The sequence below is a fragment of the Suillus fuscotomentosus genome (genome assembly GCF_016647785.1).
Source record: "Suillus fuscotomentosus strain FC203 chromosome Unknown F5891scaffold_250, whole genome shotgun sequence".
In the NCBI taxonomy this organism is placed as follows: domain Eukaryota; kingdom Fungi; phylum Basidiomycota; class Agaricomycetes; order Boletales; family Suillaceae; genus Suillus; species Suillus fuscotomentosus.
This window is the reverse complement of record NW_024539762.1, coordinates 24,728-38,438: the sequence shown is the minus strand read 5'-3', so window position 1 is coordinate 38,438 and position 13,711 is coordinate 24,728. Positions and strand designations below refer to the sequence as shown.

General features: G+C 45.9%; 2 protein-coding genes across 2 annotated transcripts; one reads left to right on the top strand and one right to left on the bottom strand.

The window, feature by feature from the left end:
- Nucleotides 1-3,909: 3,909 nt before the first annotated feature.
- F5891DRAFT_1200678 (uncharacterized protein) lies at nucleotides 3,910-6,401 on the bottom strand (the record flags this gene model as incomplete). Its single annotated transcript, XM_041368844.1, has 7 exons — nucleotides 3,910-4,122; nucleotides 4,170-4,496; nucleotides 4,546-4,701; nucleotides 4,771-4,848; nucleotides 4,897-5,333; nucleotides 5,411-5,721; nucleotides 5,818-6,401. 7 exons carry the CDS (start codon nucleotides 6,399-6,401, stop codon nucleotides 3,910-3,912), a joined length of 2,106 nt encoding a protein of 701 aa, XP_041216668.1.
- Nucleotides 6,402-7,791: 1,390 nt separating this feature from the next.
- F5891DRAFT_1132421 (uncharacterized protein) lies at nucleotides 7,792-12,608 on the top strand (the record flags this gene model as incomplete). The annotated part of the gene is made up of 12 exons (XM_041364734.1): nucleotides 7,792-7,993; nucleotides 8,381-8,589; nucleotides 8,641-8,807; nucleotides 8,869-9,110; nucleotides 9,131-9,295; nucleotides 9,366-9,448; nucleotides 9,494-9,516; nucleotides 9,564-10,089; nucleotides 10,363-10,558; nucleotides 10,583-10,692; nucleotides 10,770-10,904; nucleotides 12,492-12,608. 12 exons carry the CDS (start codon nucleotides 7,792-7,794, stop codon nucleotides 12,606-12,608), a joined length of 2,175 nt encoding a protein of 724 aa, XP_041216667.1.
- Between the last annotated feature and the right edge of the window lie 1,103 nt (nucleotides 12,609-13,711).

Sequence of the window (13,711 nt, the reverse complement as noted above, 5' to 3'; positions counted from 1 at the left end):
GTCAATGGCGTCATCACTTTCCTCATATAATTTAGGTGAAATGTTACTATTTGATGTCATTGTATACGCGACCGGATTCACCTGCGTAAGTTGCAATACACGATGGAACATTCTATTCGATGCCAAATGCAGAAACAGGAGTCGTATCCGATACACGTTCGAGGCTTGAATGGAGCCACTGTCCAAGGCTATTATGAGGCGCATGGTGGCCCTACTGCATACCTCGGGACTGCAATTCCAGACTCACCAAACTTTTACTTGATAATTGGTGGGTTTTGATGCCAGCGTGTCGCCATCAACTGTAGCCTGAGGTCATAATCACAGGACCAAATACTGGAGGACCAACAGCGTCGACGTTCACCGCAGAAGTGCAAGTAAGTACACCTTTATTTTTTTTATGTTTCTACTCAAGTTTGTCTCAAGGTTGCATACGTCCTCCAACTCATAGAGCCGGTCCTTACTGGTTCTGCCTCATCTTTCACCGTCAAAGCCACACCCACAGATACATACAACGCCAAGCTACAAGAACGGCTCTCTCGCTCGGTGCATGTACACTGCTTCTCTTGGAGGCGTACGAACGGTACAGGCAAGGTGTTCCATTCGTTTCCTTGGCCTACGACAGTTTTCTTGTGGTTACTTCGTAAACCAAATTGGGATCATTACACGGCTGTCGGCGCCGAGAAATGGGTATGGGCAAGGCGAAGAAAGGCTGTTAAGAATATTCTGAAATGTACTGCAGTCTTGACGCTACTGTGGTCATACATCAGCGGCTCTGCTCAGCGGATTTTATACGACATGTAGTGAGTCCATCGTCGTTCTCGATGCCTGTCAATTGAACGATCTCTCTTCAAGCAAGCGGCTACCATGACTTATAGCTACTTGAGTAAATTTTCCCCCCGTCTTTGAGGCGCCCATAGTCTACGAGACATATTATACTTATGTGAAGTAGAAACTGGACGGCTTATCTCCTTTTTCTTCTTGCCAGTTGAAGCCTCGAACGAGCGACTGCCACTGGTCGTGGTAGAATTGAACTGAAATGACATGGGTCCTTCAGATAATGGGTTTTCACACTACTAGAGGATTCGGAGCCGGGTTCAACGTCGGTCCTGGTGTATGTTGTCCGATATCCTACCTCCAATCGAGTCAGGGTTACACTAGCATCAAAACTTGAGATCTTTGCAAAACGATGCTTGAGAGCGCCTCTTTTGATCACATCGCAGGTTGCCACCTGCATGTCCCCTCGCGAATGAAAAGATCACAGATTAAGTGAGATTATCAATAGTAGTGATAGTATTTGCCTCGCAAGTTGAACGTGGAGGTGAAGCTGACTCGCGCGGAGTGTAAGCGCTTCTAGACCAGACTTCGTGGCGGCAACAAAACTCGATAATTTTTGCTCCATAATTAAATTCGGTACTTTGATTATCGCGGAACACCAAAATGCAGTAAGTAGTAGGTCCATTGAGAACACGCAGCAAGTCAGCCGTGGTGAACGTGTTGTGTTATTTGTTTCGTGGGCTTTTGCGACAATTTGAGCCACAAGTAGTATATTACGGGAAATAATTGGGAAATAACATGGGAAAGTGATCAGAATCGATGGATAGAATTCGAAAATCGCCAGTGTTAGCAGCGAGCAGCTAAAGTAAACGATTAGAGGACAACGACACAACATAGATGGGAAGAGTACGAAGATGACTTTTGGATATGTGATGCACCATGGTTCAAAGTTGATGTGTTCATGACAGCTTTCGAGGCAACATAACTACATCAGTAAATTCACAAATTGCTTATTTCCTTTTAAGCTCTTATTTTTCCCACCCAAGAGCGGACAAGAACCAGAACGCCCCCTTGTCACAAGGAGCAACAAGCTGCCAAGAAGATCCCTTCCTCTTGATTTGAACATTTTTGCACTTTTTGCACTTGTTTTTAGAATGAGCTACATTACAATCCCCTTATGTCGCACTTATTTTTAGCTTGTTCACACTATATACACTTGTTATGAGGAAAAACAATTGCATTTCAACCGGACAAGAGGATTAAGTAGATAAAAAGTTAAACAAGGAGAAAAATAAGTACTAGCAAGTAGATGAATAACAAGCATGACAAAGCAAATGGAGGCGGCAACGAGACAGCATGTAAAAAAGACGAGGGAACATAGCATGAATAACCTTGAAGGTACTAGTAGCATCGAAGCTCATAGTCAGTTGCAAAATAAACTACAAGAGTGAAGGACATTACCTCTAGAAAATGAGCGCTCGCTCATCCCCAGATTCTTCGTCCACATCCATCTGCATGCTGCCACACCTCTTCATGGTGAGGCTCTGTGCGAGCTCAGAGTTTTGGATAAGGACCGATGTAGAGACTCATGCCTCTCATGGCCTGATATGGCAGTTTTCACTAGGGAGTACATAGCACGAACTTGTAGTGTCACTCTGTGCACTACCCGCAGCTATCTCTATATGAGGTGCAGCTTTCCCATGCAATGCACGCCATGCGCGCACACTTCCCGCGCTTCACGATGTATATGCGCGTGCGCTGTAGAAACAACGATACTGAGAGGAACAATTGAATGCTCCTGACTGTATCTATAAAATGTTGTAGGTCGTGCATTGCCTAGTCTGCATTACTTGAGGAGACAAGCACATTCGACCCTAAAGGGAAGTGAGTGCAGCAAAGATCTAGAGGTACGCACTGAAGCGAGGCGCGAGAAAGCGCAGGTGCGCGCAAGGTACGAAGGCGCGGGAACGCGCGCGCGCGTGTGTGGAAATGAGAAAGAGTAAGCTTAAGTGAGGATAAGATGTAAGACAAGTGAAGAGAGGTGCAAAGTGCAGACAAATAGATTTCTACTATGTTCAGCTAGGTAAATAGTGGGTGGTACTCAAGTCAAAAGTAAAGTTGGGTGAAAAGTAAGTTCCTAATAGTATGTACTGCTGGCGCTTATATAGCGCGCCTAAGCGCGGTCATGCGGAGCCGAAGCGCTACCGAGTAGGTATGTAAGGATATATATGGGTGCGAGTCCATGATAAAAATAAAGGTGGAACACTATGCTAATAAAGGAAATGGAAATATACGCACTAGGGAGCTTGGTGGACAGTGGATGGATGCATCTGGATGGCTGGCGCTATAGGGCGCGCAAGCACGGGAATGGTGCGCGGGAAAGCTGCACCTCATATAGGAATTGCTGTGGACAGTACACAGAGTGGTGCTGCGAGTTGGTGCTGTATACTCCCTTAGTGGAAACTGCCATATCACGCCATGAGAGGCATGAGTCTCTACAGCGCTTTCCCACGCTTGATCGCCCTATAGCGCCAGCCATCCAGGAGCATCCATCCACTGTCCACCAAGCTCTCTTGTGCGTGTATTTCTGTTTCCCTTATTTGCATATCATTCCACCTTTATTTTTATCATGGACCCTTACTTATATATATCTTTACATACTAGACCTTACTCGGTAGTGCTTCAGCTCTGCATGACAGCGCTTAGGTACCGTATATAAGCGCCAGCATTACCTTACCACTCCTCACCTTACCTTACTTCACCTCTCACTTTACCTACTACCTACTACCTAGAAAGTTGCAGTAGAAATCTATTCCTTTACATCTAGCACTCTGATCTCTTATCTTGCATCATATTATCACTTAAGCTTATTCTCTCTCATTTCCACATACCTGCGTGCACTTTCCCATGCTTCGCGCAGCACACGCGTGCATTCCCATGCCTTTGTGCCTTGTGTGCACCTGCGCTTTCTCGCGCTTTGCTTCAGCGCCTACTTCTAGATCCTTGCTGCACTCGCTTCCCCTTTAGGGTCGAACACACTTGTTGTCTCAAGTATAGCAGACTAGGCAATGCGCGACCTACAACATTTATAGATACAGTCAGGAGCCTTGTTCACGCCTCACAGTATAGTTGTTTCTACACTGAGTCTGGCAAGCATGTGATAGATACCATGTAAGCCCTCGTGTGCGCACCCCAATTGGCTTCTGAAAATGCCAAGGGGATGCTGCTCTGGTTGCCTGTGGATGGATTGATGTCGAGCAGGGTCTTGTTGCCTCGACCATTGCCAGAGGTGTCGATGTCTCCTAGGAGCATGTGTCCATTGACGAAAAGCCTGATGGTGCGTTCCATCTGAAATACAGGGTAAGTTAAGTCAGCTGTATGAGAGGGTAGAAAACATGTGCTGCTGCTGTGGCAAGACTAAGAGCGCCCCTTGAGTGCCCCGGCACTGTATCATTTGTTCCCGGCAGGTTGACAGCACTGGACGTGGCACACTTGTGCTGCACAAGGACCTGTACAATGAGGTCAGACTGGAATGGGTTGGACACCTCTCCGTCCACTGTGATGTCCCCAAATAAGAAGCTGAACTTTTCGAGTAAGGCTGATGCAAAATCTTTGCGGTCCTCATCAGTCTTGAGATCATCTTGCGAAGTCATGAAGTTTGTGAGTATGGCGAGAGCCACATTGCTAAAGGTATTGTGCCACTCTGACAACCGCTGGAGGGTCTAAAAAAAGAAATGACAGATTTAAATCATGTTTGAAAAAAAAACGTACAACGGCAAGGACAGGCCCATCAGCTTCAACCGTGTGTGGAATCTTGCCTTTGTAGACTGCATTCCAGACTGACTGCAAGATAGGATAGACAACATCATCTGCAAGGGTCCATACTTCATCTAGATCGCTGATGCAGCGAATGACGGTAGGGATGAACTGTCATGCCCACTTGTTTCCCACCTGACAACCCTTAGGAAGATGCTTCTTCCTGTATGTAGAGCGTACAATTGGCTTGGAGGGAGTGGAGGACTCAGACTTCAGCCACTTTGCTGGAGGGGCTTTGAGCATGGCAGCAACATTAGTCTAATATCTTGTAATCAGTAAAATGTAGTATGAGACACCAAAACTTACTGTAGAGGTCACCCGGCGCGTGAACACTGGGTTAACAGGTTTGGTCTTCACATCTTCATTGGCACCCTGCACACTTTTGGCCTCGGATGACAGCTCCATTATGTCATCATAGTCCAGAGGAGGTGACAGCTTCCACTTCTGACTCGCCAGGGAGTCAAAATCCATTGGGGGGGTGGAGTGGGACCTAGGTTTTTGGGCGAGGGGAAGAGGTTCAAGGTCAGAATCACGGTCCAAGGACTGTAGCTCGTGATTGGCATCATCATTGGCCTTATACTCCCTTAGGAAATCAGGTTGTGTAGCAGGGCCGGTGCCATCAGAATCTATAAAGTGGCTGCGGATGTCTGTGAAGATATCAATGTTGTCCACATCTTCAATCGAATCAGACTGTTCAGTTGCACTGCGACAGGTAACATCTGAAGGGACTACACCATCAAGAGCTTTGGGAACAATCACAATACCCTGCAGCTGTGGTTCAAACTACGTAGAATTTAAATATAGATAGAATCAGACTCACTGCATATGTAAGCCTTGTTGCTTGTAATATGAGAAAGAGGTTTTGCGAGCTCCTCGTCATCCTCGTCCTCATCAGATGCATACATATTGAACTCTGTAAAGCCTCCAGCATTTGAGGTACTGATGGGTGTGAGTGGGGGCAGAACATTGCTGCTGATGGTGCTTCCCTTTGTGAGCTTAGAGTAACTGGTCCGTGGATGAATGGAAGATGTAGAAGGATTCACCCTCAATGATGCAGCTGGCTTTGGGGCAGTCGTGGGAAGATTCGACAGCCACCCTGGGACACGTCCAGCAAGTGCAAATTTTTGGGAACTTGTAGCATCAGAATCATATGTGGTGATATCGAGAAAAAAAAGAGTAGTTTCAGTCAAAAGAAGCATCATCATAGTTACTGATAGATAAACTCACACATCAGACATCTTCTGAACTTCTCCATCACGTGCCTTTGTTGAGTCGATAACGATGCCAGCATTTAATACTGCTTGAATTGCTTCTCTCACCACCAGTTTCTTCTTCTTTTTGGTTTGGACTGGCTCCCCATCCTCATGCTCACTTGCAGGATTTTTGATGCTAGCATCAGCTGCTAACTTCTTAGCTCCACCCCTGTGACCCCTGCCTTTGGTGACAAGAGGCTTATTGGTGACGATTTTTGCTCCTGCCTGCCTATCATCCATAGTCGAGTCAGAGGTCTTCAAGTCCTTTGCAGCCTTCCCCACCAGGCATGCATGAGGACGCTTAGGCTTAGGTGCGTCAACACACATAGCATCTTGGTCAGCCTGCATCTGTGCCTGCAAAGTAGCAATATGCTGATAACTTTCTTGTACAGCTTTTTCACTTGCCTCCTTTGCCTCCCTTTCACGTTGGTCGTCAGCGGCCTTTTCAGCAGTGGTACGCTTCTTTCCATGACTATTGATTAAAATGTGCCTGGGATGCTGAGTTGCATTCTTAGGTCGAGTCCCCATGCATGTTGTAACTGTGTCAGGTTGAGACATTCTATCAATAGACGGTTTTGTAGGCTGATGAAAATTGAAGGCAGTAGGTTACCAAGTTGAAGGTGAGTTTCGTCACTCTAAAATTTGTAGCCAAAGCTGATTCTGAATAATATTTCTTAACATATTGAGGGTCTATTGCAACATCTGGAGCATCAATATTCACCAGCACTTTTCGGCACAATGTGCTCAACAAAATGACATGTCCTGGATTGAAATACCTTAAGTATGGTGAGTATCAATGTTTACCAGAATCTTTCCGGTGATATAATGACGTCTAATAGCCTAGGGAATGTTCACCAGAACCTTTCCTGTGGTGGGGTGACCGTTGTAGAAACAACAATACTGTGAGGAACAAATGAAGCTCCTGACTGTATCTAAAAAATGTTGTAGGTCATGCGTTGCCTAGTCTGCATTACTTGAGGAGACAAGTGCATTCGACCCTAAAGGGGAAGCGAGTGCAGCGAAGATCTAGAGGTACGCGCTGAAGCGAGGTGCAAGAAAGCATGCAGGTGCGCGCAAGGCGCGGGAACACACGCGCGTATTAGCGCGAAGCGTGGGAAAGCACGTGCGGAAATGATAGAGAGACTAAGCTTAAGTGATAATATAATGCAAGATAAGTGAAGAGAGATGCGAAGTGTAGAGGAATAGATTTCTACTGCGACTTTCTAGGTTAGTAAGTAGTAGGTAAAGTGAGAGGTGAAGTTCAGTGGTAAAAAAAGTGTCTCTAGTAGTATGTACTGCTGGCGCTTATATAGTGCGCCTAAGTGCTGTAATGTGGAGCCGAAGCGCTACCGAGTAGGTATGTAGAGATATATATAAGTAAGGGTCCATGATAAAAATAAGGTGGAATAATATACAATGAGAGAAACGGAAATATATGCACTAGAGAACTTGGAGGACAGTGGATGGATGCATCTGGATGGCTGGCACTATAGGGCGCTCAAGCGCGGGAATGATGCGCGCATGGCGCGCGTTGCGCGGGAAAGCTGCGCCTCATATAGGGATAGCTGCAGACTGCACACAGAGTGGTGCTGCAAGTTGGTGCTATATACTCCTTGGTGAAAACTGCCATATTACGCCATGAGAGGCATGAGTCTCTACACCGTCATCAATGTTCACCAGAACTTTTCTGGTGGTGCGATGACATAACTGTCCATTTTAACAAACCTTTCTATGGTAGTGCACATTTTCGTTCCAACGGCACCTTTGAAAGGGTAATTTTTTCTTCAATAGTAGCGGCTGGTTTTAAACCTTCACTAGGTCCATATGTTGCATCAACACTACTCATATGATGTGCAGAAACCAGCCTACTCACTGTGCCCTTCAGTTTCCATGCCTATCTCCAGGCTGTATGTGCTGGTTTCGAAACATCTCTGGCTGCACTCAACACATGCATGCGTCCCATCCAATTGCACCTGCTCTGGATCTTCCCCAACCGCAACAGCTTCCATCTCCACCTCAGTCGCCTCCTCCTGATTTCCTGCCACCCCCTCCTGATTTCTCGTCACCCCCTCCTGATTTCTCGCCTCCCCAATCACCACCTGGTCCAATGGCTGACGAGGAGGATCCAGACTCAGAATTCACTGATGTGAGTGAGTGTTACTATCATATGTATCACTCGCTCCTCAATGGTAAGTACCTTTCAATCTACGCTTTTCACGTGTTCTGATTCTGACACGCTCTTAGGATAACCATGTGCAGCTGACGGCGTGTTTCTGCCCCCTGGCACACCACCAACTCCTGTCCCACCGAAGTCTCCTCACGACTGGAGCCCGTATCGTAACAATATCAAATTTGCAACGGCAGAGTTTGTTTTCAAACAAAGCCATATGTCTAACAAAGCTACAGACTTATTACTCGACTTAATGGCTGTGCAGCTGTTAAAACACAATGACCACCCTCCATTTGCAGATCACAAGGATTTGCACAAGGTCATCGACGCCACACAACTTGGCAATGTCTCTTGGTTCAATACACAGGGGAACACCCTGAACATGATGCTCCTCCATGGATGGACAGAGAATACGAGGTCTGGTACAGAGACCACTGCATGATGGCACATAACATGTTAGCGAACCCTACCTACAAGGGTGAGATTGACTATGCGCCATTTTGGGAGTATGATGCATTGGACAATACACGCCGATGGAGAGACTTTATGTCTGCGGACTGGGCATGGCAACAAGCTGTACATATTTCATGTATTCCTTGTGACTTGGGGTATCCTGACATCCACTAGGACAAGATATCGAAGGATCCAAACACACATGGATTGATGTTTGTTCCAATAATTCTTGGTAGCGACAAGACCACCGTTTCTGTGGGCACAGGTAATAATGAATATTACCCCCTGTATGCCTCAATCGGCAATGTGCACAACAATGTGCAATGCTCTCGTCATCATCGGTTTCCTGGCTATACCTAAAAGTATGTGTATTAAAATTTAAAATTATATTCTTTATCTGAGCTATGTCGCAGCTGATAGGCAACATGCTCATGACAATTCATTTTGTGTATTTCACCGGCAGCTTTTTCACCATTCACTATCTGCAATTCTATCTACCCTGAAGCCTGTGATGACTGAGTACAAAGTCCTGCATTGTGCAGATGGTCACTTTCGACGTGTTATATTTGGCCTGGGACCCTACATAGCCGACTATGAGGAGCAACTGGTGCTGTCCTGTACCGTTAAAAATTGGTGCCCAAAGTGTGTTTTAAGTCGCACTCAGCATCAATGTTTACTGACAATGTTTGTAGATGCCTTGCAAGTCGGGGAGATCTCGATGGTGGTGGTCTCTTATGCTGTCGAGAGCATACAGATGTCCTCATACATGAAAGTATCCACCCGGATACATTGTGGCATGAATATGTTATCATAAGCGTTCTCATCATGAGTGATCCACCCACTCTCAAACTATACACTAATCTATTTTGTACAGCCATTCACAAATGATTTCCCCTGAGCCGACATCCATCAATTAATATCATTCGATCTCCTCCACCAGCTAGTCAAAGGCGCCTTCAAGGATCATTTGGTGGATTGGGTAGTAAAGTACCTTAGACTTGAGCATGGGACCAAATGAGGAGACGAGATCATGAGCGACATAGATCGAAGGTATACTACCTCACTCATTAATCTGGCGTTTTCTAACCTTGAGTCAGAATTGCTGTTGTGGTGCCATTCGCTGGTCTACGGCGATTTCCTGACGGCTGCGGCTTTAAACAATGGACAGGTAATGATTCCAAAGCCCTTATGAAGGTCTTCATTCTGGCTATTGAAGGCCACGTACCTCAAGACATGGTGCGTGCATTTCGTGCGCTTTTAGAATTTTGTTATATCGCACAACACAACGTAATTACTGAAGCCTCTCTGGATCAACTCAAAGATGCACTTGCTCAGTTTCACCACTACTGCCAGATCTTCGAAACCATGGGCACAGTCCCTCACTTCTTGTTACCCTGCCAGCACTCAATGACCCACTATGCGGACATGATCCGACTGTTTGGTGTGCTGAACGGATTGTGCTCGTCGATCACAGAATCCAAGCACATTAAGGCCGTGAAACAATCTTGGAGGTGGTCTAGCAAGCATAACACCATTGGCCAAATGCTTTTGGCTAACCAACACCTCGACAAACTCGCAGCATCTCACGTAGACTTCACTGCTCGTGGGATGCTCGTTGGCTCTGTATTATCAAGAGCTGTGGCCGCTCTGCATAAGTTTTTGTATCTAATCTTATCATTTTGCATACTCAATATGCAGCTGTCGTCCTTGAAGATAATCCAGATGCCCCTGCTATCATGCCACAGGCAGAAGATGATGTTGATGATGGTGAAGTTGTTGATGGCCCGACTGTACAGCTCTCGTTTGTAAAGCTTGCAAGGTCTCCTCGTAAGTGATTCTCTAATGTGTCGGTTTTAATACTCACCAAGGTTTTTCTTAGAACCAACATGGGCACAGACTGTACCAGAACTAGCAGGCGAGGTCAATGTACCATACCTGCGACACCTTATCCGTCATTTTCTGTTTTCACAACTCTTTCGCAATGATCATCGCAACCCTGAAGATGTCCCTGCTGCTAGCTACCCTCGATATAATGGTAGACTTCATGTCTTTAATTCTGCTGCTGCGACTTTTTATGCGCCAAGTGATCCCAGTGGCATTGGTGGCATGTGATGAGAACAGATCCGCGCATGTCCATCCTGGCGGAATGTCTATGCCCGTAATGATTGCGTGTTTGTCAACACCAATTCAGACCTTGAAGGGATGAAAGGGCTCGAAGTTGCCAGAGTCAGATGTTTTTTTTTTCCTTTAGATATAATTGGGCCGCCATGTATCCATGCGCTCTTGTTCATTGGTTTGATAAGGTTGGTGACTCTGCTGACGAGGATACTGGCATGTGGATAGTCCATCCAAGTGTTCGTGACGATGGCACCCCAAACCTCACTGTTATTCATATCGACAGCGTTTACTGTGCAGCGCACTTAATCCCTGTCTATGGTGTCTTCTTAGATAGATGATCTATAGATAAACACCTATAAAAACAAATATCTCCACGGTCAGCGATTCAGACAAATACCAATGACTGATAATGTGGTCGTTCGTGGGTGGCTAGTTGTATACTACCCAAGGTATGTTCAGCTAAGGATACTTCTGCAAGATCAGTAATACAATGGTCAATCCAATCTTTGGACTTGACAGGAAAACAAACAAACAATGGTCAGCCCGACAGTATGGCAATGACCAAAAGAATATACGGGATTCTTCCTCAAGTTCCCTTTCAACAACAGTGCTTCGTACCAACTATACTCCAAAAGAAATGGTGCGGAATTACAATGATAAACTTCCTCAGCACAGAACAGGTAGAATCAAAGGTCAAGACTAGTCAAAATGCTTTATTGTAGAACTCTTAGCTCAATATTGAACCTGCTGTCAAGGAACTCTTCTTTGAGTATTCAAACAGACTCAGGAACGGACATCCTTGGGTTTACTACCAAGTCCCCTCTTCAACGGCTAAAGCCTAGCAAGCACAGAATATCTTGGCTCAGTATCGCTACTCAGATGAGTGAGGTCAAGCTTCACTATCAATTCCTAAAGTCTCCCCACTATGCTACTTCTGAGTCTTAGGTGGACGTAGAGACAACACGAATATTTTGGAAATATATTTCTGGACAAAGAACACCAAAGGTCAGTGAAAGTAAAAGAAAAGAAAAAGAATAATAGAAATCAGAATAAAAGTGTGGCTGTACCTTGCTTGCTGGTTGTTGCACACAGTGAGCTCACAGCGGGTCGTTCAGTATGATGAGCTTGCAGTATTACTGTCTCTTGAGAGAGTTCCTCTCAGTCTTGAAACAGTTCTTGACACTGGTACTGACACTTATCACACCTTACTTCACAACTTAGTGTTAGTTGGGCTGAGAAACACCCTACTACCTGCTGGTATCTGCTCCTTATTATTTCAAAAACTGGGGTCATTATATACACAATAAGTGTGGCTGTGCTACTAGTGTATTCAAGAGTCATTAAGAGTCATAATGAGTCATATGTGCAAGGTGAGTCATAGTGAGTCATAGTAAGTATTTTAGAGTGAGTCATAGTGAGTCATATATTCAGAGGGAGTCATAGTGAGTCATTGGGTATTTTGCTAAGTCATGTGACCTGTCCAACCCCTGATGACAAATCCAGAAAGAGAGTAAGAAGTGTCACATGATATGAATCCTGTGTGTGGCTGTCTTTGCTTTGCTTTGTTTGAAGGGTGAGAATGACGCGAGCCTAGTATTTAGGGGTTTACTAATGTTTTTCCAGGACAACATATGTGGGAAATATTTTTCACAGTCACCTGACATGTGTGGGATTTTGTCTGAGTCATCACCATGGCTGACTAAGCAAAACTCATCGCAGAATTAAATGTACTAAAATATTCAGGCTGCTGGCATATAGACTTGAAAAAGAAAAAGAAAAGCAAAAAATATTCCCTTAGCCTCAGTCCAACTTCAGATAAAAGGGAAAAGGGTTTCATAGTGGTATTTCAGGGTATATGACTCATGAGAGAGTATTGGTCGTCCATGCACCAAACCAGTTTGGTGCAGGTCAACGGTCCCGATTTCATTCCTAAGGACATTGAGTATTTTCATTCTTATGATGCTTTCTGCTTATTCTATGTCAATAAATATGCCGATCACCATGCATTCGAGACAGTGTCTTGATCCCCCTTCCTATGGAAAAACAGTAAGTCTTAATCTCCTCCAAATACCACCAACTCAAAGTCCTGGAGCTAGGATTGACCTCCACGTCCAATTACCACTAACTCAAGCACACATAATTTGGTGGTCCACCTCCACCTTACGAAGATCATGACTTTATAGGTCCCTCCTTGGTGGGTCTGCAACAGCAGCTTCTGCTGAACAAGACATACTGACCAGTTATTCTCATCAGCAGCAACAACCACAGCCATCTCCCCCTGGTCCATTGCCAGTCCCAACCAAACCCGAGGGTAAGTCCCTCCTTGGCGGGTCTGCAACAGCAGCTTCTGCTAAACAAGACATACTGACCAGTTATTCTCATCAGCAGCAACAACCACAGCCATCTCCCCCTGGTCCATTGCCAGTCCCAACCAAACCCAAGGGTAAGTCCCTCCTTGGCGGGTCTGCAACAGCAGCTTCTGCTGAACAAGACATACTGACAAGTTATTCTCGTCAGCAGCAACAACCACAGCCATCTCCCTCTGGTCCATTCTCAGTCCCTCCTTGGCAGGTCTGCAACAGCAGTGTTAAGAGTTCTGCCTCAGAAGTAAAGTACCTGTGCCCATACTGCTAATGAATAGCGCCGCTTATCCTTTTGCGCGATAGCGTGGTGTGAGCTTGCCACCCGCTCCCGGTTGTCCACCTCCACCTTATGAAGATCACGACTTTGTACAACCTCATGTGGTAGGTGACAATCTCACTGTCGAGAACTTTCTCAAGACTGTTAACCTTCTGCTGAACAAGAGATATCTTGTCAGCAGCAGCAACCACAGCCATCTCCCCCTGGTCCATTCCCAGTCCCTCCTTGGTGGGTCTGCAACAGCAACTGCAGCCATCTCCTCCTGGTCCATTCCCAGTCCCTCCTTGGCGGGTCTGCAACAGCAACCACAGCCATCTCCTCCTGATCCGTTCCCAGTCCCTCCTTGGCGGGTCTGCAACAGCAACCACAGCCATCTCCTCCTGATCCATTCCCAGTCCCTCCTTTGCGGGTCTGCAACAGCAACTGCAGCCATCTCCTCCTGGTCCATTCCCAGTCCCTCCTTTGTGGGCTGCAACAGCCATCTCCT